Source organism: Pangasianodon hypophthalmus, chromosome 27, assembly GCF_027358585.1.
Source record: "Pangasianodon hypophthalmus isolate fPanHyp1 chromosome 27, fPanHyp1.pri, whole genome shotgun sequence".
NCBI classification, from domain to species: Eukaryota; Metazoa; Chordata; class Actinopteri; order Siluriformes; family Pangasiidae; genus Pangasianodon; species Pangasianodon hypophthalmus.
The window spans coordinates 7886440-7912546 of NC_069736.1; the positions used below are offsets into that span (position 1 = coordinate 7886440).

General features: G+C 37.4%; 1 protein-coding gene across 4 annotated transcripts in view; it reads right to left on the reverse strand.

Annotated features, from left to right (window-relative positions):
* camkk1a (calcium/calmodulin-dependent protein kinase kinase 1, alpha a) overlaps window positions 1–26107 on the reverse strand; it is a 97396-nt gene that overhangs the window by 17837 nt on the left and 53452 nt on the right. For all 4 annotated transcript variants that reach the window (XM_026922133.3, XM_053230260.1, XM_034300653.2 and 1 more), the window contains 9 exons: window positions 23895–23942; window positions 23290–23343; window positions 15784–15835; window positions 14964–15097; window positions 14165–14201; window positions 12998–13019; window positions 10287–10375; window positions 5263–5462; window positions 28–81 (listed from right to left, as the gene is read on the reverse strand). In XM_026922133.3, the coding sequence (XP_026777934.1) occupies window positions 28–81; window positions 5263–5462; window positions 10287–10375; window positions 12998–13019; window positions 14165–14201; window positions 14964–15097; window positions 15784–15835; window positions 23290–23343; window positions 23895–23942 (690 nt within the window). The remainder of the gene's footprint in view (window positions 1–27; window positions 82–5262; window positions 5463–10286; window positions 10376–12997; window positions 13020–14164; window positions 14202–14963; window positions 15098–15783; window positions 15836–23289; window positions 23344–23894; window positions 23943–26107) is intronic.

Here is a 26107-nt window from a genome sequence, read left to right on the forward strand (position 1 = left end):
AAATCGTCCTTCTCCCTGAAGTCTTACCTTCCCAAATACAAAGCAGTAAAGTGTCACTCCCATTGCCCACACATCAAGAGCCTGCAACAGAGGAGAGTCACTGGCATTACACAACACAACTCACACGTTCTCTGTTCAGTGAAATCAGTAACATAGGGCTGTATTCAGAATTACGCACACAGAGTGAGGATTTAATGCCGAAATTGCACACATTGGTATTTATACCTGAAACATAACTATAGACTTAAGCTCTATTCAGATAGTTGTGAGAGAATTGCATTCGTAGGCCAGAGTTTGAGTTCCTGACCTTGAAAAAATTTTTTGCATGTGATATCAGCTTGATACAGCTTGTATCAGTAATATTAAGTCCAGCACCACTGTCCGATAGTCTCACATAACCTAGCTTATCCTTCAAACCTCTTGCTTATGTTACATTATATTTGACAAAAAAACCCCACATATCTACTACTTTAGTCTGCATTTTTCAGGTTTAAAGGCAAGTGCTTGTGTTTAAAGGCAGCGGTGGTCTAGATGCTACTGAAAATCCTGTCTCCAACACCCAAGATAAATCTGGAAACCTCAGACATGTAAACTACACATAATTTATTTATAATGTTCATAATTATATCATTCCTATTCATACATATAGAGAGTACGTGCATAACCCAACTCTGAATACGAGTAACTTTCCTCTGCAAAATTACTGACACTTTCGGAACCCAAGTCCCCAATCTGAATACGGCCCATAATGTGCACTGCTTGCTGTTTTGCATTAGTAACAGCGCTGAATTAGATGCTACATGCAAGAATAGACTCTCTTTCTCTCTGCAGAGTTTTTTCCTACACATATTCAGTCCACATTCGGAGCAGTTTATCCTGAACTCTTTCATCCTCCAAACACATGGGTCTGTCTGAATGACTGAGTATCTGCCCGAGTCTCTGAAGGCAGAGCTAAATCAGTCTAGCCTAGCTGGAGTTGAGTAGCGAAAGGATGTGTGTATGTGTGTATCTGAGACCTAATGGATCAGCCAGTACTCTCACTGGAAGTAATAGCTCTTTTCCATCAGGCGGTGTGGTTAATAAACTCAATCCAGGACTATCTGTACCCTTGTCAAGTACTTCCCAAGTGCCTGTTTCCCAATGCATAACGTTACCCTTAAAAGTAGGAGGTTGTCAGGTGGTGACATTACTCCTAATGTGATGCTAGTGTTAACAGAAAACACTAGCAAAAAGGAGGAGCTGGAAATTCTGATTTACATTTTACTCAGTATTTGGTTTAATTTAACAAAAATAAAACTAGCAAATACGAGAAAAGGTTTCAGGATCTCTGTTGTACTCAATGGGAATAAATGGGATTTCTATATTGTGTGTCAAAATGGCAGTTTTGGTCTGCACTATTTTTAGGGACTCATATGTCCCTGTTCAATTCTCTTGATACCATGTCAAGAAGGAAGCATACAGGATGTTGTTGATTATTTTCCTATAAGAGCATGGCCTCATATGTCACAGCAATTTACCAAGAATTATAATTTTTTAATTTATTAAAAACGATATGCACATTTTATTCTTTTATAGTTACATTTAATGTTGTCTGCAAAAAAGTTAGTTCCTGTTATCACTTAAATTATAACAGCTATAAACGCTTGACAGCATAATTACTGCACTGTTCTCTAGGTGGAAAGGATGGCTTTACTCTCTGCCGCTGTCAATCAGAGCAATACTAGTCGCATGGATATCTGTAAGCTCATGTATATGGAAGAGGTCAGTTAGAGCAATCGGCTGTCCTGTGATGTTGTATAAGCAGCTTGAAAAGATGCGGTGGCAGAGCTGCACATATTATGAAGAAAGCAGGTGTTAGTCCTTAATCTACCTGGCTGGTAGCTGTCCTGCAGCAGAGAACTAGCTAGTGGAATTTGGCAAAGACATTATGATATGAGCTCATTAACTACACTTGTTCATTTTTACTTTTCATTTAAAAATTGTGATTTGAAAAAAACCTAGTCTTACTAACTGAGTTCATAATATACTATGGTTTTGTAAATTACACTTGACTAAAACAGTGACTTTTTGCACTGTCACTGAGTCACTATACTTGCTTAAATGAATAAGCATAAATAAAACTTGCAAGATAACATTGCTAGTTAGGGTCTGCAAAGAAAACTGGCTAGCTAACTTAGACTTTTACACACATACCTACACTTGACACACTTGAATTGGGCATTTTCACTAGGGATGTAAAGATTTGAAGCATAAAATTGGTCCAGTAGTCTACGGTATGGCCACATTGATTTACAAGTCTAGTCACGGTTCAAAGTGAAAAGAAAAATGGTGAAAAAAAACGATATTGCAGTCAAAAATCAATGCACACAACAATCAATGTACATTCCCCAAATTGTACAAGCATGTGCATGTGCATGTGTGTGTGTGTGTGTGAGAGAGAGAGAGAGAGAGAGACAGAGAGAGGAAGCAGGAAATCTTGACAAAAGCACTACTGTATCCAATACTGCCATAAACAAATACACCCAGGATACGAAGTTAGTTAGGAAGTTAGTTCCTCTCATCACTTATTTTATAGCTGCTATAAACAGGCATTCCTTTACCAGCCACTCTTTTTTTTTCTCTCTCTTCATGTCAGCTTGACATCTTATTGAGAAAGCTTAACCTACTGCGTTCTGAAGACTTTCCCATTGTGGAAAACTCAATCATATTGAAATAGGTCTGTACTGAATCATTTCAGCACTGAATCAGATCGTACTGTTTCGTTTATTGTTTATGTGCCATATCATATACTATGTATCGTGATAAATAGTATATGATACGTGAATATGTGAATCATATCATCTGAAAGAGGGAGACTCGCTCCCCTAATATCAACAGGAAAATAGGATATTTTTGTTATATCTACAGTTTCTGGGAGTATGTTCACATTATAATGACATTGTCAGCTATCTAAAGTGAGTCTCTAATATGGAGTTCTACTGTATAATATAGAAAACTCTCTATATTTACACTGGAGGCAGAGACATGCCCAAAATTCCAGCTTTAAAGCGCCAGCATGGATCATGTGACCTCACAAGGCTGTCATGCTGTCACTGTGAAATGTACACGAGCTTGTGTACAAACATGGTGACCTTTTAAACGTAGGCTGCAGTCTATTTTTCAGAACAAAGAGAATGTGGGTGTAAAAGACACACCCACACACATACCAACACACACACACACACAAAAAAACACACACACACACACACACACACACACACACACACTCAAGAGGCAAGCATGCAGTATATAGGAAATATATAATAAACCCAATATGGAGTTTATCACTAAATCTGCAGTGCAGTGGATATCGCCGTTTTCATCAGTATGCGTGACGTGACACTGAGCAAGCCACTGGAATTTTCTCCAACAGATCCATACTCTTAACTGCTAGCAGACAGCACAAACTCATTATAAGCCCAAAGGCAGTATTGACTCCTTCCTATATATCAGAGGCTTATCTCTGAACATGTGCAGTGATACACTTCTCAGCTTGCAGCTAGGTTACACTTTTGCACTAGGCTTGCATGCACATACAGAAAAGCCCTTGCATGCTAGTCACAGGACAGCTCAGGGGCTTGGGGAAAGTGCCTTACAGAATTGTTTCATTGCTTAATTGAGTGTTATGAGCACAGCACAGACTTATGTGTTGTTGACTTGAGTTTGTGTGTTCATTTTATATTTTATTGAAATATTTCCAAAATCTCCATTAGCCTATCACATTCGTCAGTGTCATTTTGTGGTTGATGTTCATTTATAGCCCACACAGAGTACATTTCATAATGGCGCAAAACACATCAAGACCCCCCGTTGTACTGTAATGACTATTATATAGTACACATACATGACTTTCAAACTGCTGTCGGCATGGTAAAGATAAAAATAGTATGACAACAGTTGGAGGCAAAATCATGCATGTGAGCTATATAATAGTCATTACAGTGCAACAGGGGTCTTATTCTGTTTTGCGCCTTTGTGAAGAGTGGGAAACTACACTGAAATAAATATGCCATAAAAACTTCTTTTTCTGTAACATAAAGAGTAGAGAAGCCAATCAATATTTGGGCAGGTGTTCTGAACTCTCCGATATTAACTAACACTCCCTGGAAGCCCCGCCTCTTCCCCATTTCACATTAGTAATATTTTTTCGCCGGTACCTGCGGTGCTTGAAAGATGCACCTCCGGGGTTGGGGGTTCGAATCCCACCTCCGCCCTCTGTGCATGGAGTTTACATGCTCTCCCCATGCTTTGGGGGTTTCCTCCCCAGTCCAAAGACGTGTTTGTAGGCTAATTGGCATTTCCAAATTGCCTGTAGTGTGGGAATGGGTGTACAAGTGTGTGTGCGATTGTGCCCTGTGATGGGTTGGCACCCCGTCCAGGGTGTCCCCTGCCTTGTGCCCCGAGTAACCAGGGATAGGCTCCAGGCTCCCCATGACCCTTTGTAGGATATAAGCAGTACAAAAAATGGATGGATGGATATGGCAGGGATGCCAAATAAAATGTTCAGCCAAAAATGGTCAAAAATAGAAAAGAAAGGCAAAGATTTTGACCGAAAAAGACAAAGAGTAAATTGGCTTACAAAGAAGTGTCAAAATTACCACTTTACAAATAATGTTAATGGTAATTATAGTTAGACAGTAACAAAACGACTGTAATTACTAGACAGTAAACGTTAGACACGTTAGACACGTCATTTGTAAAAGGAAAATAAAGTGTCATGTTATGTTATGTTACGCAGTGTTAACACTGAAGACGTATTTTACATTATATTACGCATTTGAATTAGAGTCGGCACTACTGTCAGAGCTGCTATTATAGAAGATTAATCGACACCTTCTGACCAATCAGAAACAAGAACTCAACAGCATTGTGCTATAAAGTGGTATATTTACTGCACTTGAAATTGTTGTTTAAAATTAAAACCTGGCTTGGTGCTCTATCATTCCTGTGTCTTGTATCAATGTCACAAGTGCTGTTATAGCAAATGCATTGTCAGTATCATGTATCCACTAGTCATTGCGGGTTGAAGAAATCATGATCAAAAAATATTGAGTAAAATGAAAAGAAAAATAGTGTCATTTAGTATTAGTGTATGTGTCATGTGTGTGCTGCTTAAAATTTCAGCACCCCAACATAAAAAAACCCTTCCCAGGTCTTTCCAAGGATAGTGGATGGCAGTGCTTTGCTGTAATAGGAACATTAATACACAGCCAAGGTGTTTACCTTTCCGCTGAAGCTCTTGCGGTTGTCAGACAGAGTCTCTGGGGCCATGAAAGCCGGCGTCCCTGCTGTGCTGGAGAGCAAGGCATCGTTACCCTCGAACTGGTTACTAACACCAAAATCAGCAATCTTCACATGACCGTCATCTCCAAGCAACAGATTCGACGGCTTGATGTCCCGGTGGACAATCTTCTGATAGTGCACTGAGGAAGAGAGGAAAAGCAGAGAAAACAGACACTTATTATAGATTTGTTTGTAACGCAGTATGGGTGCAATTAGATAATTACAAAATAGCATTGCAAAGTGTTACATAACATGATTATGCCATGTGTTCTACAGAGGGTACATTGGATGATTCTGAGGGTCACTTGAGAGGTCGACAAGGTCAACAACCCATTCACATGAGCACACAGTAGAGCTGATTGGATGAGTAATGAAGTCCTGTATGAAGTGGGCAATCAAAAATAAGCTGATGGCAGATCAATCAAGTGTCCTTCAGCAAAATGTCGCTTTTGTTGGTTGCTGATTTGGCAAGAGCTAACACCCCTGAGATCAGAGGCAGTAAATCAAGAATTTCAGGAAGCAGCCTAAAACCTCTAGCTTGTATATGCTAGTCAAAGCCTGTATATGACAATATGATATTGTTATCACAAGTTATAACTGTATTTATAATTGTATACAGTAGCTCTGGTTGTAGTTGTAGCTGCAAGGCAAATCACAGGTTTTTATTAACGTGCTCATTCTCACATCAGATAAACAGATTTTTTTTAAAAAATGTAATTGCTGATATGTTGAAGCTTTCTGTGAGAGACATTTATTTAGCATTTTGGGAAGGAGTCTCCAGTGTCAGTGATTTGTATCAGTCAGATACAATGTGCAATATATGGATGATATAAGATCTATATTTGAAGTCATTTCCTGCTTCCTTCTCTTCTTGGTTTCAAATTAATTGTTGTATATGGTACATAAATATATCAGTGAAACCACAATTTTTCACAGCTTTTTTCAAATATGGCACTAGCAGCACTTAGCAAAACTAAATGATGCTGATGACACACTACTAACGTTTTCACACTCACCCCTGAAAATAACTATTCCTTTCTGTGAGAGCTTTACAATGGAAAACAACTCCCCATGAAGGGGGAGGATTAGGAGGATTATTGGGGGGAAAAAAAAGCAATGACAATTGAAAACAGCATCAATATTGCACCGTGGAGCCGTTTATTTGACCAGCTCCAAATTCTGAGTGAAAAATGTATTATGAAAGTATACAGATTAAAAGATAACAAATATAAAAATGATAAAAAGGCAATCTGAGCACCGCTATCCCGTTGTGCAGATTACAGACCATGGCTAAGCTGAAGAAAACACACAGCCCTATTCATTCGCTGTACGTTCACTATATTCCCTGGGGTGCATCACACAGAGCTAATGAAAACAGAGAGACCATATTGCCTCAGTGTTTGGGCTTCATTAAAGGCGGATCCCTCCAACACGGTCACACAGCTGCCCTAAAATCAGCCGTGAGAAATCACACATAGAGAACTGGGGCATGAGAGAAGATCAAGTCATGTAACAGATATCGATCTCTTGCATGACATGGAAATGTAAAACGACACGGTATTTATGAGCAGCAGGAAGCTTGTATCAATATACAACATGCACCTGTGGGAAACAGGTACACACTTTTAAACACACTGTGCACAACGAGACATGGGCTTTCAGCAGATAGCAGGCACGAGCAGCTGATCTCAGAGCAGAGAGCAATGAGAGCATTGTGAGCATTGTGCAATCCTGGCCAGGAGAAGCATTAAACTTCCCACAGAGAGGAGAGATGGGAAGAGCCGAGTAATCGAGTCAAACAGGCAGCCTGTGGACATCTCAGAGTTTTTAGGCTATCATAATGCAGACATGCTGAGAAACACAATAATGATGCAGTGGAGCACCGGCACAGTGGAGTAACCCTACAGCAACTCGAGGTCAGTTTCCATCAAGTTCTAAGAGCATCACAGGAACGTCAACAAAACCGTTTCAAGCAATGACGCCAATTTACCAAAAACCCAGGTGAAGACGGCAACATCAGCTCAGATAATGTGAAAATGTCACTCAAATTCTTATTCTTGATCATGTAGCTGCTATCACAAGCTATTGAAAACAAGACTACAATATTCAAATCTTCATAACTCAAGTCAATGGGAACGGTTTCATTACATAAACCGATATTGCACCAAAGTGAGCTTTACAGCTGAAATCTTGATAAAAGTCACCAAAACTATCCTGTACCAATACCCTTGATGTACATCTAATTACAGTACAGTATTTTCTGAAGTGCACCACTTTTTTTTTTTTTTTTCCCAGCAAAAGACCCCATAACATGATGCTACCACCCCCATGCTTCATAGTTTGGTTGGTGTTCTTCGGATTAAAAGCCTGACCCTTTTTTCTCCCCTTAGTTCTAATCATTGTGGCCAAACAGTTCCATTTTTGTTTCATCGAGCAAAGGAACACTCCTCCAAAAGGCTGGTGATCACCTGCAAATGTCAGTCTGGCTTTTTTTCGCAGGTCTTGGTGTAGAGGCTTCTTCCTTGCACAGCAGCCTTTCAGGATTCTCTTAATAGTGGATGTATATACTTTGGTACCCGATGCCTCCAACTCCTTCACCAGTTTCTTTGTTGTTGTCTTGGAGTTCAGTTGGACAAAGGTTCATTTATCCCTGGAATGTTGTTTGGAAATTCTCATTCTAAAGGGGGAACTGGACATGTGAAGGTCCACAAATTGTTTTCTGCTTGGATGTTCCCATGGTGTCAAGGGCAAACAGGCACTAGCTCTAAAGCTCTAAACCATTTTACAGCCATTTTACCCACAATTAACTCCTAATTATGACAATTGGCCAATCAGAAGCTTCTAAATTCATTACATTAATTTCTGGAATCTTCCAGACTGTTCAAAGAGACAGTCAACTTGGTGTATGTAAATTTTTTGACCCATTGGAATTCTGATATACTGAATTAAAGCTAAAACAAGTCTGTCTCGAACCGATTGTTTTAAAATGACCTCTCGTGATTAAAGTAGATGCTCTATTTGACTTGCCAAAAGAAAAGAACAGTAAAAAAATGTGTGGCTTTGTTAAAAACTGAGATTGAATATTTTTGTAACTATCATTGATATGGATCCTTCACATGCCAAATCACTTAGCTAGGTGAAAGCTGATTCACCTAGTGTATAAGCCGAGTGTATAAGCCTACTTTATACAACTGTTACAAAATTAACATAAGTGCATGTCCACTCTGCAGTCCAGTTCTTGTCCAGGTTGCACATAACAATAAACTGTCTACAACTGTAATAAAAGATATTTAGTGTTGATAAACTGACTTAATTGTAGATCATTTTACTACAATATAAAAAAAATGTGACTGCTACTTATAACTGATAATAATTTGCAGCTCCTCCATTTTTTGGTGACCAAACAGACAACATTCATGCCTGCTTGTTTTTTTTTTTCTGTTGGCTTACAGTCTTAGGTTCACAAATTCACAGGTCAGTGTTCACCTAGACACGTCAGTGCAAAGCAAAGGTTAACTGCTATCAGAAACAAATGCATCTTTCACATCCCACATCCATTTCCCTTCAGTGAAGTGGCTTTTATAATACCGAATTTTATTCATGTTTGATCAAGCGTAAAAGCAGAAAATTGTCGTTCTAAGGTGTCTCCTGTATCATCATAGCAAATGGTCAAAAACTATTAATGCTATGGACAAACTGCAGATGTGGGCACCTCTGTACCTTTATCAACAGCCATAAACTGTTTGCTCCTCTTGTTGAGAGTCAAGCTGATTCACGACAGCTTGTTAAGAGTCTAAAGATGGTTTGATGACTGTTTGTAGAATTTCTAAACCTGACTTTCTAAATATAATGTTACCCAGTGATTTGTGTTATCCATCATTTTACTCTAATGAATTAATGAATGAATTCATTTAGCTAAATAATTTACACGTAGTATTTAGTAAGTATTTTCGATGCAACACCTTTTCCAATTTGGCCAAGCAAAAAAATATTACATTGCATCATAAAAAATATTACGATGCACTATTAAGGGTTTTTTTTTCCCTTAATAGGGAAGGCTTTTTTTTTTTTTTTTTTAAAGCCATTCCAATTTGCTTATGCCCAAGTTAAAATGAAAATTTTAGCAGTGCTGCCTCTGGCAGATCAGAGCTGTCTGTCAGATCAAACTAATCTGCACTCAAAGGAAAGCCATTTAGAATTTGTCATATGGGCCTAACGGGAAAAGAGAGAACTCACACTGCCTCAAATATGTGACTGATACTACGATCATGCCTGTGGATTCTCTGGCTGTGAGTGTTACCAAACAAGGTATGAGAATGAATTCTACTCTCAACCTCAGCGACACACAGCGATTCTTGGTGGAGAAGAGGAGAAGAGGTATTTATTTGTGATTTATGATCTTGTTCCTATATATACCGCTAACCAAAAGGTCAGTGAAGATCACCGTTTTTACTCAATCTCGTCCCTCATTAGTTAAAATGGACACTTTGATGTACCATGACACCAAAACAACAAACATGGAAAAGTGTCTCGAGTTACAGTTCCCAGAGGACTTCACCTTTACATAAGGGACAATGACTAAAACTGTCCACGGAAAAGTCGAGGAAAGGCTAGTGAGCCAGTGACTCTTAAGGCATTGTTTTTCTAACCCAAATCTTCATAAAGCAAACCAACCAAGATGCCTCCATAAAAAATATGTACACATTCTTATTAGGATGGACACTGCATTTCAAACAGGCTAACATTCCATATTAAGACTTGAAATCTGCACTCAGTTATGAGATTATTATTAATTGGAAGCGAAATTGTGTGGTGTAAACACTCAAACACATTCCAAGAAGAAATGATGATGAGTCTCCTCGTACAGCAAAACTCTCAGAGCTCCTTATTACAAACAGATCTGTGCACTGTGTAGGGTTTTTGAATAGTCTGTCTCTCACAGAAATTCCCAGAGGGTAACTCACAGTACTCGATGCCCAGGACAATATCTCTGAAGTAGAGACGCGCCTGCTCCTCAGTTAAAGGGTTGTCTGTAGGCACCTCCATCACTGGGCTGAAAAAAAGTAAAAGATATAGAGAGAACTGTGTGAATGAGGGTTCAAGAGGTCTAAAGGCTGAAGAGTCTCATTACATGGAGAGGTTTAAAGGAGCAGTTTTTAACTTTAGAGCCCTCTGATGCCTGTGACTCAAAACGCAATAGCAATAAAAACACGGACAAGGCTCTCACTTCCACTCCTCCATCCCAACCACTCGATTTAAACTAAATATGCCTCTTAACTTCAGATTAGCTTTGTTCTGGAGGTGAGGCTAATTTCAGGGCCAGAAAAAAACAAACAGAAGACTCAAACTAGCCTGATTATATGACAATGAGGAATCTTTCGCAATCTTTGTGAAAAGAAAATTTAAGTTAAAATTTTTTAAATTATATGATTATTGTAGCTTAAAAATTACAGACTGCACCTTTAAATTCACTTTTAAAGGAGGAGAACACTGTATGAACATTGTACGTTGAACATTGCAATACTTGTATTAGTTAGTGCTTAATGTCCACCCATTAGAGATGGAATTTCTTTTATGTCCTCTATTGTATGTCATTAAATATTTCTTTAACAGGAACATGACTGGGAAGGAACATGTCGTTATATGTCATCCAATGCAAATAAATAAAGAAATTAAAAAAAATTCAAAAAGCCTCCAAATTTTCCAAAAAAAAATTCCGCTTGTATCTGAATTACAAAACAAAGAGTTATATCAAACAAAGAGTTATATAAAAGTGACTCACAAATCTCACCCCACATGCATTACCATCCCATTCATATGCTACAGCCTCGTGCTGCCCAAAGGCCAAACTAATTCAGCTAGTTGTGGTGGTAATGGTCCATTTTGTAATTATGCAAAACAAAAAGAACCAAAAAAACTCTAATCTTGGCCCTTTTGTGGAAGAGAGATGCACAAAGCCGAGCAAGATTGAATAATACGCTTTCCCTTTGCAGCATAGTGTAGCCGATTAGGCTGGTAAAGGTGGCTTTCAATTATGACAAAATGTCACATTTGAAAAAGAATAGACTCATATGGCAAACTGGGATACTGCGTGCCCTTTAAAACTGCAACTTGGACAAAAGTGCAGTTACATTTCACATACTGCAAAATGGGGACGACATTTAAATGGCTTTAAAATGGTTACGCTTTCTATAATGTACTTAAGGGTAGTGTTTATAGGGCTACATGACACCTGCATAAAGACTTCATTACAAGTGACAGAAAGCTCCTTAAATATTTATCATGGCTTATTTCAATAGGCATATTTAACTGTTTAAGTCCATTTTAATGTCAGATTGACATAACATCCATCCATCCCAAGTGACAGTTTTGCTGAAATAAGGTTGTGTTGTGATGCTTCATGGGTTGACGGACATTAAAATGCTATCACAAGTCACGCATAATGGTGATGTGACATATCAAAGATTAAAACCAAACTCACTCTAATTTAGGGTCACAGAAAATATACATGACTCTGTCAACCCCAAATGCCTGGTGGTTACCGTAAAACCCTGAATATGCAGTACATGTGCATTCCAGTTTCCACTGCATTGTGCTTGACGCATTTGTGCTGTCCAACATAGGACACCAAACAGCATTTTAATCACTTTTTAATTATCATTACCATAAATTTGTACAGAAGTCCAGAAAGGCCTTGCATTATTTCTTTTTTTTTTATCTCAAAATAACAGAAGTTGTTTATTCGAGATCACTACTCATTTTTCTTGTGGTCGAGTTTTCTTGTGGTTTCTTGTGTAACGAATGTTGTTTTCTGGAGATCACGACTTTTGAGAAAAACACAGTTGAACACCAACTAGTCACCCAAGCTCAGTATCAAACCCACAACCTCAGGGTTGTAAGACTACAACTCTACCACTGTACCAGCTACTTTCTGTTAAGTTCAACATACGATAAAAATAAGTCAACATATGATAAAAATAAGTTTTACTTAATATTAGAAAAATCATTAGAAAAATAAGCTGTGATCTTGAGAAAACAACTTTGTTATCTTGAGATCACAAAAAATAAATAAATAAATAACATATGGCCTTTCTGGACTTTTGTAGATTTGACACTTCTTTGTAAGCCTATTTTAAGCTTTTTTTCAATCAGCCTTTTTCTCTTTCAGCAATAAAAACATCTGACTATTTTCCATAGAAGGTTTTCTGTGGTATCCCTTATAAATATAATTAACTGATGTTGACTTCATATCTGTCTAAAGTTCACTAAGTCAAACACGGAGCGCCACAGCTTTTGAATCTCTCAAGCCGGAAAATCAAGAAGAGATGAGAGCATCAGAAATATTTTTTACTAATTTCAGAAGAAGGGGCGGGGCTTCCAGGGGTGTCAGTTAATATCAGAGAGTTCAAAACACCTGCACAACTGTCAATCACTCCAGATTCACATATGCAAAATGTTTAAAGGCTGGAAAGACTGTTAATGTCAATAACCATCAAATAAAAAAGAAAGTACTTCAAAAATGTGGAGCAGAAAGGAAAATAGAGGCAGAATGACTGAGCTGAGTAATGACAAATATGTCAGAGAGGACAGGCATAAATGGAGGGATGGAGCGATGGAAAGAGAAACACACCAAGACTTCAATTACAGGAGAGGAGAGGAGGCACAGAGTACTCACCCTTTCTGCATTAGCTCAAACACTGCAGCCAGAGAGAGAGAGAGAGAGAGAGAGAGAGAGAGAGAGAGAGAGAGAGAGAAACACAGCTAAACATTACAGACCTCTTGTATTGCATACAAAATACAAACACGATGGCTTTTTTCCACAGAATGTATAAGAAGGGATGTATAAGAAAATGTCTGGTGTGATAAATGTCCCAAAGTGTTTTATTCCTCTTATACCACAGCAATTTACCAACATTTACAATTTTTCATTTATTAATAAACGTCATGCTTTTTAACTGTTTACAGATACACTGAATGTTGTGGAATGCCCATGTTACATTACATTACATTACAGAAGTTACAAACAGTCATTCCCTCACCGGCTTGTCATGTTACCAAGCAACCAGAAAGCGCAAAGTCCTGTGGCGTAAAACTTACTGACTGTTACAAAGCACTGAAACTGGAGACTCCTTCCATCAATGTTAAAAAAATAGAAGGCTTCACCACATCAACGAATGTAGGGTATTTTTTTGTGAAATAACATTATTTTAAACCCTTTATTATCAGCCGTAGATGATGTAGATGATGTAGATGATGTGGTTGGGATGATTTGTTACTATAGAAACAATAACAAATTAGAACAAGTGCATTAATACTAACGTAACGTATGCTTTGGCTTATAGTCAGTACTACTGTCAGGCCAGCTGTTACAGAAAATGAATCAGTATAAAGAATTCAGCAGTGCTGTGGTATAATCTCCATTATACATTTACATTATACATCTACATTTTTATTAGCTGGTGTAAATGCATCATGAATGTGCACGCCATAACAAGACAACTGCAGCTCGTCAGCAGCTAATCATATCACTTTCCGTGAGTCAGACCATCGTCAGACTATGGAGTCCTCCATTCTATCTGGTGTGCTGTGTTTTGCAAAATTATTAGATTAGAGATATCTCCCTGTAATATGAGTTACGCATGGCTCATGACACTGCTGTAACTCAAACGCAAATGCCATCAGTCGGAAACAATAAAATACAGGATCCAACGTTGAAAAGTGGCCTCATTTCAGGCCCAAATCAGTGACAAATTCATGGTAAAAGCATTGATAGCTTGAGAGTTGTGTGGAGTTAAATCATGTGATTGATGACAGTTTTATAGCTGAAGAACATTATTCGTACCCATGTGCAGATTGTCCTCGGCTGGGTCGTCCAGCACCTGAAAAAGAAATGGTATGTGGATCAGAAACTCCCAGAAGCCCTGCTGTGCTCCAATGGTGTTCATATCAATGTCGAAGAGACACTCAGTACGACCTAGAACTCGACAAACTAGATTATATGCACAAGTAAGACATGCGTGAATAAAAGAAGACAAGAAAAAAAAAAAAACATATCCCCAGTGGAGAAGGTTTATTATCTCTTCAGATTGTTCCTGCAATGATTATTGAAGCTTCAATCCAACACAGTCATGCACAAATTGTGTTTTTTTTGTTGTTTTTTTTACAATTAATGCATGCAGAAAAGTAAGTAAAATATACAATAGGAATAGTAATATGTACAAAAATAAAATTAACTAACAGAACTACCAATTACTAACTAGTAATAGAGCAGGAGATGCCACTTTCCTCTCTTTTTAGCCGTCATTGATCCCCTTGCTCTTTCATTCTTTAAAGTTAAATTACATGTGATTGGGTACTCAAACATGACAGAGCCTCTTCCCCTCATCTACAGTTTTCCATTCTACATTCAAGACTCAATTTATCACGCTGAAGATTTCCTAGTTCAATAACTAACTGATTCACACTACACACTGCCATTCATTCATTCTCTTAAAAACAAAGGGATGCACAAAGATGCATCTTTTTCAACTTCTTATTTAGTAATCAGTGCGCTTCTTTCAGCACTTCACCCTTGGGCAATGAGGATTGCTTGTTTTGAAGATCATTGCTTCCTAAAATCCTTTTTTAAAGCTTTGACTTACCTCCACCAGTTTGACTATGTTCAGGTGATCCAGCTTTTTTAGGATGGCAATCTCTTGGTAAACCCTCTCAAGGGGCCCAAGCACTTTCAGCTGTTCCCCCAAAGCTGCTTTAGGGCCTCGTGGAGGAGGGCGACCTGCACACAGAGCACCAGCATAGTCAGACAAACTTTAAACAAAATTTACATTTATACTATTTGCACATAATATAGTCATTTCCAGCTCACACAACAGCCAACAATCTGAAAGTCTGAGCGCTAACACATAGCAAATATGGCTACTGGGTTACACAATATAAACACATAAATTAGCCAGCTTGCTAGTAATCTTAACGGCTAATTTTATTTGTTTAATAATTAGCTAATGTCAGGTAATAACCTGAATTAACTGGAACAACAACTGAACAGACATGTCCATGTTTAAAAGACTGTCTGCAAGTTTACTCCAAAGACTTCATTATTTTAAAAAAATTGAAAAGAAAAACTATTCAGTATTAAATTATGCTGAATGTTGCTTTGATCTTTACCTGTTTAACTTAGCTAAATTAAAAATACTAAATTTCATGCACTTTTATTGCTTGGCTAACGCTGGGAGTTAATTAATTGATCATTAATATTTGAATCCATTGTTTTAAATACATTGTTTAAATAAATTGTTTATGTAATTCATAGATGAACGCAAATTTTAATCAACTTAGACGGCCCTGTTGTATGTATATAATATTGACTGTAATGCAATACTGTGGGAAAATTAACAACATATTTTTAATTATTATATACTAGTGAATTCAGACCGAAGACAAAGGTTAATTAGGAAAACATACGTGGAAATCCACACTGCTTCATCAGCTTCTTCTTAGATACCACTTTCATCGCCTGGAGAAAGAAACAGAGTGAGAGAGAGAGAGAGAGAGAGAGAGAGAAGCAGACTGATAAACAGACATGCAGGAAACAAAAGTATATTATGTATGTTATGTGTGGTTCTCAAATGGTCTCCATCTCAGGGATCTCTTGCTTTTCTTGCATCTGGCATAAAATAAGCCCACCAATCACCATTATTTATGGAGATGGCTGTCTGTGACTTTCAAGTGGATGACAGAATCGGGCCGACTTCCTTGAATCTCCATATTAATCAAACAAAAGAGCCTTTGTATGCTGTGGTCAGGCCAATCCCCCTCATCCAAATCTAGCCTTAATGGAGCACTCCAGGTTCGCAGTGGCTCTGGCTAAGTGATTGGAAGTGATTATGGAAATCCATGAGCAAATACGAGAATTCACTAATGAATAATTGAGCATGGTTTCTGAAGAGGAATCAGCACTTGAAGGGTGGACTACCAACCAGCAGGAAGGAAAAAAAATGTACCAGCAAAAAGGGCAAAAAGGAGAAAAAACCCACAATGATTACATAGAAGTCAGATAACCATTTTAACTGTGTAGTCAGCAGCTAAGGTCAGGGTTTATACTGCTGTTGTGAAGAGAAATTCAAGCACTTTCCTAGCATTTCTGAGGTTGATAATCTCAAGGTGGACTTTTTCATCTATCACACAGGTCTACATTTAAGTTCTATATATGTCATATGTTAGTTTAAGCTGAAGAGATTGGAGAAGAGTCAGCCATTAAATAAAAGCAGTTTGTAGGCAAATTCTCGTATATGAACACCACTGAAGCTGCTACAATGACACGACGATATAACATGGTTCGATTTAGTAGCCTCAGATTGAAATGTGACCATCTTTGTGAGAAAATCTGGGCTGATTCTGGGGTAGGCCTACTGTTAATTTGGAATGATGATGATGAAACTTTTACAAGTATCAGAGTTATGGACAAATCACTTTGCTAGCCTATTAAATTATTATTATTTTTATACACCAGTTATACACCATCGGTAATAACTGATTTATGATTGTTGCACTGATTATTTCCAATTGTTGCCAAATCAATGCATCAATCCAAATCGTTAGATCGGTACATACCCCTATAAAATTCAGAGTTAAACCAGATTAGGTCCTGAATTCATATGAACAATTCCAGCTACTTAGCTAACATAGCTAATGATCAAGCATTACAATACCTTAAACATGAATTATACATGTCAAGACATCAAGTTCTGTACCACAGAACTTGCAATATGGTTATGGAAAGCATCTTTGAGCCTCAGTTTAACCACCACAGTCTATAACTTTCACTTTCCAGGCAATTTAAGTTGAACAGATAGCTGAGTGTAAGGGTGTAATGTTAGCAAGCAGATTGGCATTCATTACTTACAGAAGACTTTATTGATGCTTTGTGTCAAGTGCTAAATGTAACTCCATCAAGATAACTGGTACTGCAGCCTCAGTGGGTATACAATACACTTTTCAAGAAAAACCTAACTAGATGCAAAAATTATGAAAATATGGAATAAATCTTTTCTACCAGGAGTGAGCAAGAGTGGAAAATACTCAAGTAATCGTATTGCATTACTGTAACTGAGTACTATTTTGCAAGATATATACTTTACTCAAGTGTTTTTTAAATTGAATATCTGTACTCTTTCTCAAGTAAATTTAAAAAAGAAAAAAAACCCATACTTTTTACATTTTCATTTTGACCTTCAACGTACTCTTTACAAATCTCAAATGCCATGAGATTTTTTTTCCTATTTGAAATTAGCTGCATTTTCACTTTTGTAAATTAGATTTTTTAAGACATCCAGTCAAATTTACAGTTAGCTTTAAGCCTGGTAAATCTGCTAGCTACTATTTTTGTTGTAAATACTGCCTTAGGATTCATTTTATCAAACACTAGCTAAGCAGCAAGCTAAATTCTAGGTTTGTCTGAGCTAGCAGTATATTTAATAAATATTTAATAAAATAAATAAATATAATTCATGTCCAGAAATGGTCATTTATAATCACTTAAAATATTTACTCTTTGACTTTCACTCAAGTAGATTTTTGGCTCCATACTTCTACTTTTCATTAAGATTTCGACACCGTATCCATACTTTTACTTCAAAGACAGTTTCTCTGTACTTTTTCCACCACTGGTTTTGCGTTCCAACCCCAGGACTGTCAGAGAGCTCCCACTGGATCCTTAAACAAGGTTCTTTCCCCTCAACTGCTCAGTTGTACACTTCGATTGGTCACTCTGAAAAAACACACCTGAGATCTGACAAATACGTAACAGATCACCAGTACAATCAAGTGCATACAGCTACAGCATCCTCATATATGGCATTTCACAAAGCTGTAAACACCAGCTCCACACACCAGCTCCACACATTTCAACAATGTCTAATTAGCATCTCATTCAAATGAAACAGGCTGATTAAAAAAGATAACTGCACCTGGGTCTATTCTCCTGTGGTAAAAAGAAGGAGTAGTGCACTGTGTGAACAGGGAGCACCAAAGCTCATACAATGATGGGCGCTTTGGAACACATCACCGTTCATTACGGACCAATTTGTGGCACCTGTGCGAGAGATTAGGGTTCTGTAATGAACGAATGGGAAGACATTTCAACCACATGCACTGAGTCTCTGAATTATTTTTTTGCAGATGTAGGGGGAAAATAACATTTAGAAATAAATGAAAAATGTTCGTTCTGTCTCCTTTGTTTGTTAATTTCTGATTATGCAGTGTATGAATTAGAATTACAACAGAACAGCTTTGAGTCACATGGCAATTTATGACATGTGTTTCTAAAGGACAGGTTGGAGTGGTATTGGAGTAGATGTGGGATTGCTTTTGTCAGATACCACTAGCCCACCAACTCTATCTACATACTCAAAATATAGTGTAGAGAACTCTAATAACACCTGGTTATTTCCAATGTTTTTTTCTTTTTTGTGTGTTCTCTCTCTCTCTCTCTCTCTCTCTCTCTCTCTCTCTCTCTCTATATATATATATATATATATATATATATATATATATATATATATATATATATTTTTTTTTTTTTTTTATTAACTAATCTCTGTATTTTGTTCTCCAACATGTCAAATACATTAGGCAAGAGCTGGATAGTCTCGTTAGCTAAAACCCAATAAATATACATACCAAGGCACTCGGGTTGACTCACTCTCATGTAATATAACCAACTATAAAATATAAAAATATAAAGAAACTCAGCAACATCCTATTAGTTATTAGCCATATGTCATGAGTTTTCTAGCTAAACAACTTCTCAACTTGCTAATGATACAAATTCCACAGAGAGCATACAGTAAATCAGCTGACTATCATCCATCATTCGCTGACTTCCCACAAAATTAGAGGGAAAAAATGGCTTTCTGGGAAAAAACTAAAACTAAATCAGTCCTGAATCCATTTCTTCTAACAGTATAATACTGGACTCACTCTCCCATTCCTGTTTGCACTGTCCCCTGCTTGGCTGCTGGCTCCTGCCTGTCACCACGTAGTCGGTCTTCTTTTGTGCTTAAAGTTGACTCGTGATGGCATTTGATATATCTGAGCTGGTATATAACATAGAGCTGACTGTGAATTACTATGACAGGACTGCCAGGGCAACTCACAGCAGCTCAGTATTTTTTCTCCCCTGACTCAATAATCATAAAGCTACGCACTGTAGTTTTAAGTATGTAAACAGCATTATGAAATAATAAATCTGGAGAGGAGCACACACAGGACCTTAGAGGAGTCATTATCTCAATTTCATAACCTTGATTTAGTCACATAGTCAAATGAAACTAAGTTGTGCACACGACTTAGTACTTGATTGCCTGAATAAAAAAAAAATACAATAATAAACTATTCATCTTATCTTATCTTCCATGTGGAATTTGTATGGCTATATTAAGACAAATTTAAAATTTAAAATTTACAAATTTATGCTATAATCACATGTAGGAGTATTCATGACATTTTGTCGTGAATGACAATTTATCTGAAATGAAGCTTAATTGAATTCTTTTTATTTGTATATCATCATATTACATCTAAATTGATTTTTATTGTTTTTTTTATTTTGATTTTTTTATAGCAGTAAGCTTGCAGTTAAGACTTATATAATGATATAAGTTTTTTTTTAATATAATGAAAGTTTTTCTCCCCCCATGGCTTAAAGACAAGTGCTCGATTTATATACAATATTAAATTTTTAAAAAAAAAAAAAATCATTGCAAGAGGCATAGATTACAATAATGCTGTTTTTAAAGCTTGTAAGAACACTATCAACACTACTTTTAATATAATGCCAGAGTTCCCATTCTAAAGCTAGTATTACATTCAAAGGTTGGTGAAATTAAAATCCTTTCTATTTATCCTCTGTCTGTGGAAGGGTTTGTGCTATCGTGACAGTTAAATAACCAGTTCCCCTTTTCCTTAGTTATGTGCTCTGACTGTGTGCATTTCGCCGAGGAGAATACCCTACAAACTTTGATTAGCTGTCAAGTCATTACAAGTGCATTATACCCTCTGAGGAAAAAATAGCATCTAGTAATTACTACCTCCAAAGCTCTATACTTGCTGATTTCAAAAGACAGGCAGTGCAAAGAGGGAATCTGCTTAGCAATGGTGTAAGAAACTGAATGAATATGTTGCCAAATTTAGTATAGCAGAGTCAGCTGTGGTGTTTTGAGGGTCCTTGGGAAAACCTGGTGTGTTCCCTCACTTGCCTTGTGATCCAGTGCTATTTTTAATACACTCTCATCAACTTGCCCTTGCCATTTTGCTTTGGGGTAATCTCTAGCTATCACACAGGCTATTAAAGTGTGTGATAGCTGGCATCGCTGCTACATTTATTGCTGCTAAACTACACAATAGTTACAGTCCACTGTGCAACAGCTTTCCTGCACAACACTGTTCTGTTGTCCTGTGTATATATTGTTCTGTGTATTTATTGTCTTGCACTCGTCTCACGCTGTTGCGCACCACATTTTGTTCCAATGTATACAAGCTTCCTAGAAAAGTGACAATAATAACCCACTTGACTTGACTAAATTTAGGTTTAAGTATGTTTTTACTCCTAGTAGAGCTATGGGAATCAATATTAATGTACACTTAATATATAATATCAGAATGGTAATATCTTATTCACTGGGCTACATAACACTTACACAAACCCTTCATGACAAATGGCATATTTATAAAGGTCTATTTCAATAAGCGACGGCTGACAAATCAAGTTAATTTTTTCAGTTTGAGAAAGATTCCTCTTGACAATAACATTAAGGTTAAGGTTAAGACAAAATCACATTAGAATATCATAATCTGACATATAGACTAGTCATAAATAAAAAAAAAACAAAAAAAAAACATAACGTGTTGGGCCACCACAAACCACTAGAACAACTTTAATGTACCTTAGTATAAAATTTACAAGTCTCTGAGGGATGAACACCATTTTTCTAAAACATATTCCCTCAGTTGGTGCTTTGATGATGGTGGTGGTGGTGGTAGTGATGGTGGTGGTGGTAGTGATGATGGTGGTGGTGGTGGTGGTGGCGAGCGCTAACACATGGGTCCAAAATCTCCCGTAGTTGTTCAGTTGAGCTGAGATCTGGTGGCTGTGAAGGCCATAGCGTATCATTTGCATCATTTCCCTACTCATAAACCCATTCAGTGACCCCTTGTGCCCTGTAGATGAGGGCGGGGTCATCCTGGAAGAGACCACTCCCATCTGGACAGAAATGTTTCATCACTAGATTTAGGTGATCTTTATATTGATGTGCAGTGATGCTTCCCTCTAAGGGCACAAGTGGACCTAAATCATGGTAGCAAAATGTCTGCCACAGCATAACAAAATGTCCACCATCAACCCACCTTAATTTGTCACCCATCTGTAGCTTGCTAAGTAAGGGTTAAATTGTTCAAACAAGGGTAGACAAATTTCAAACACTATTATTCCACCATTCTCTAGGATTTAACTGGAAGAATTCAACATGCATCCTGTTTTACAGAATGCTGGAAATACAAATGGTTGCTTTGTCATTTTATTGATCTATATTCAAATAAAATACATTTTTCCTGTATTTCTAAACTAGTGAGCTCATTCATCATTCACTCTTTACCAACAAGCCAAAAAATGGATAGTATATGATAGTTTAAACAAATAGAGGTCTTTTCCATCATCCTATGATGCTCATCAGAGAATTAAAGCTGCTTTCACATTATAATTACAGTAATTAACAATTACAGTCCATGATTTGATAATACATCATAACTGAAGTTCCATAATGGTGATATTGTTTATTGCGATAATTCCACAGACAATTGTATTAAAAATTATGTAATCATAGGCCTTAGGATCTTTTGTTAAAATGACATTTATCATTTATGCTAGTGTACCCTACTCGTATTAGCTTACAACTGGCCACCTGCATGGACAATAAGGGTATGTTGAAAACAGGTCTGAAAACTGTGTTAAGCTGTTGACGAAAGTTGATTTCGAATGCCTGGTCAAGATTTCATCTCCATCCATCCGATCCTGGATTCTTCATCGCAACCTCAGAACCAGATTTTACACGCAACTCATGTTCCTACACATAAAATAACTATGTGTCAGGGAACATCTCATCCTCCCGGATGTTGTCCTAAGCTCATCATATTGATTGGTAGGGCCCTGCTGCTCAGGAGCAAGACCTCAATCTTGTTTTTCCTCCACCCACACTTTATATTTATAAAGCCAAACGTGCATAGACTACGCCGTGAACAAGTGTGCTCACTGTGGTAATTCAGGGTTTCATAAGAAAATTACATAATGTATACCACATAGGAACATTTGCACCTATGTGTCTCCCACCCTCCTTTCACCACTTACAAACCATTTTCTCTTTCTACCTTTCTTTACTCAGTAACACACTCTCTTTTTTACTCTTACTCTCTCAAATCTAGCTTAATTATCCATTCTGTTCTGTCCTAGTTCAAATCTGTCACGTTTTTTAGGCCATTTCTAGCCTGTGCAGGTGAGAAGATTGAGGCCTAAGCCTATTTCAGATCGAGTGCAATCTCTAGCCTCAGTACAGCCATGTGCACGCGCACACGCACACACGCGCGCACACGCACACACACACACACGCACACACACACACAGAACAGGGTGGTGTAAGGCCATTATTCCACTTACAAAATCACTCTTGACAACAGAAGCTGAGTGCAGTTAATGGATACTCAAGTGTCTGCACGAACAGTAGAATCTCTAAACACTCCACGTCATGTTCAGCACACTTGCGCTCTAAACCCGACCTTCAGCCAAAGTGCCAGATAAAGTGATCAGAGAGTTGTTATAATTAATCAATTATATCACTGACTTTTTCATCATTTTCATCTTGAAGTTCAAGGAGTGGTATAAATACAATATAAGAATGGGAATTCCTCTAAAGCACTCACATAATACTTTTCGTCATCCTCATTGTAGGCCAGTTTGACCACACCATAAGAGCCCTGGAGAGAAAGCAAGAACACAGGAGTCAGAGAAAACAGCTGAGGAAAATTCACAAAGTCTTATAGGTAAAAGTGTGCTCCTAATTAACCAATTTGGTTCAATTATTTGGTCTAAAAAGAATTCATAAAGAGCTAGAACTAGCACTACAGTCAGGTTTTAAAATTGCAATTGAAATTCGGTTCAAATTTTAATTCACATTTTTATATTTAAAACCGAGACAGTTTCAGTACTTTTGCATGAAACTGATTTTTGTGAGTTACATGAGAGCTCATGAGGTCAAGAAATAAACTCCACAGCTTTGGACTAATCATGTCTAAGGATGAATTTTGCGGGGAAGGGGCGGGGGATCTACATGCTTATCTTACTCAAGATTAAAACTGTTTTAGGTTTAAGGTAAATAAATCCTGGAGAATATGATACTGAAATCCCTGTTTATAACTGTGAGAAACATGACCATATAATATTCTCTTTGGATCATATAATATTCATCATTTATACCATAAAGTGAATTTGTTGAATTTGAAATCAATCCGTAAAACTCAAGACTCACCTTCCCGATTTCACTCTTCAGTTTGTACTGGTTAAGCTGGATACAGTCCTGAGAGAGAGAGAAAGAGAGAGAGAGAGACAGAGGGTTACTATGAGGAACAGAATGTCACATAACTGAGGCCTAGAGATTAACAAAAAAATTTGAAAAGACATGAGAAACCACTACTCTATTGGTACTGCTGTTACATTGTTCATATTGCAATTGCTATTAATCCTGTTTTATTTATTTGGCACAGAGGCAGAGAGAGAGAGAGAGATTTAATTAAGACAACAAACATCTCAGCGATCATGTTGTAATTAAACATTTAGCAAAAATGTTACGGCCATAATTCAGAAATACAGACTACCATGATCTTCAAATCCATAGGTAACTTATGAAAGCTATAATAATTATATAATCTCACATTGGCACTGCCTCAGTAGCAGGAATGTGTTTATCATTAGCTGGATATTTGCATTTGCAATGCCAATACATCTCCTGAAGCCTGCAATATGCAAATGAGTCCTCTATAAGCATCCCGACCAACATCAGATGTTCAACATGAGTGTTTCTATGGGGGGTTTTAAAGAATCAGGCAAGTCAGTGTTTAACAACAGGTTGGATTTTAGTTCACACAAGGTTGGATTTTAGTTCACACAAGGCATATTCCAATCACAATGTGTCATAATATAGTCACAGCGATAAGGTGCAGCCCTATAAGATACCATCGAAATGCTTTCACATGTCATCAGAAAGAGAAAGAATGAGAGATGAAACAAAGCAGGCCTATAAATTCTCAACTGTGTCGCATCATTTGATTTTAATTGCTTCTAATGTTTTTGAGATCCTTTGTTCAATGTTCCATGCCTCAGTAGTTTTAAATCTGTTTCTAATATTATTAAAAAAACACAGATAAACACAACACTCACATGCACATCTTTACTCTATAGGGACTTAAATATACATAGTGAGTAGGGGTGCAACAATGCATTGTGACAATGCATATGCATTATACATAATATGGTTACACAACCCTGTTATAACAGTTAGAGCTCTTCAGCAGCTTTCAAACGACACCAGTCCCGCGCTGCTGCGCAGTGCTCAAGAAAGAGGTCACAGAACTCTGGCATTTTAGCCGACTTTGGAGCTCTAATTGGACACCTCAGGTGCTGTTAAGGTGCTCGTTATGTTTCAATCGATCATTTTCCCCAGGTCAAAGACTTTGTTTATTCATAGTTTATTAATATGTGTTTATTTTTTGGGAGAACTTATTTTGGGAAACTTAGCACATTGTTTTGCATTGTTTATGAGTCAGAAATGAAAAAATTAGTCTTTTTAGTTATAAATTTTCTTCATTCATATTTTGTTCAAAATATTCTAAGACTCAAATTAAACTGAACTGTGAAGTTAGTACTGTGAATCAAATAGAATCGTGACCAGTGTGTATCATTACACCCCTAGTAGTGAGAATTTAATACCAAAATTACAGCAGACTTCAGTGCTATTCAGAGATTATGTGTGCTTCAGGGGCTTCTTCCGGGTACTCTGGTTTCCTCCCCCATTCCAAAGACATGTGTTGTATGCTGATTGGCATTTCCAAATTGTCAGTAGTGTGTGATTGTGTGTGCGAAGGTAGGTTGAAGTTGGGTTGGCACCCCGTCCATGGTGTCCCCCGCCTTGTGCCCCGAGTTGTAGGATAAGCGGTATGGAAAATGGATAGATGGATGGAACTTCATCAGATAGATTACTCTGACTTTATAAATACAAATGATTCTGATACATTAATGTTTATGAGTAAATTGTTTTTACCTCCTTTGAGACACAACAGAGAGACAATTTTCATCGTCGTAGTTTGTGCAATACAAACGTTTAGTGTAGCACCAATGCTCACCCCGTCTGTGGCAGTAAGATGCTACAGGCTAATTAATATTCAAATGCATTCAAATATTACATCTTTTAAATTATTTCCAATTAAAAGTCATTTTAAAGGAATCTGAGAGTCTTGACTTGTGTAAATACTAAAGGTTAACGATAGCTATATCATCCAGCTAGCAGGCAAAAGAATACTGTGCATAATGTTTATTCACAGACGTGTTGTGGAAGCTACTGGGTAATACGATCCATATATTTATACTTGAGCTTATTTATACATTTTTGGTTTTGATTTCACCATCACCACTGCATGTTCTGAAATGTAAATCTGATTCTTACTTAAAATGACTACTTTTACTTGA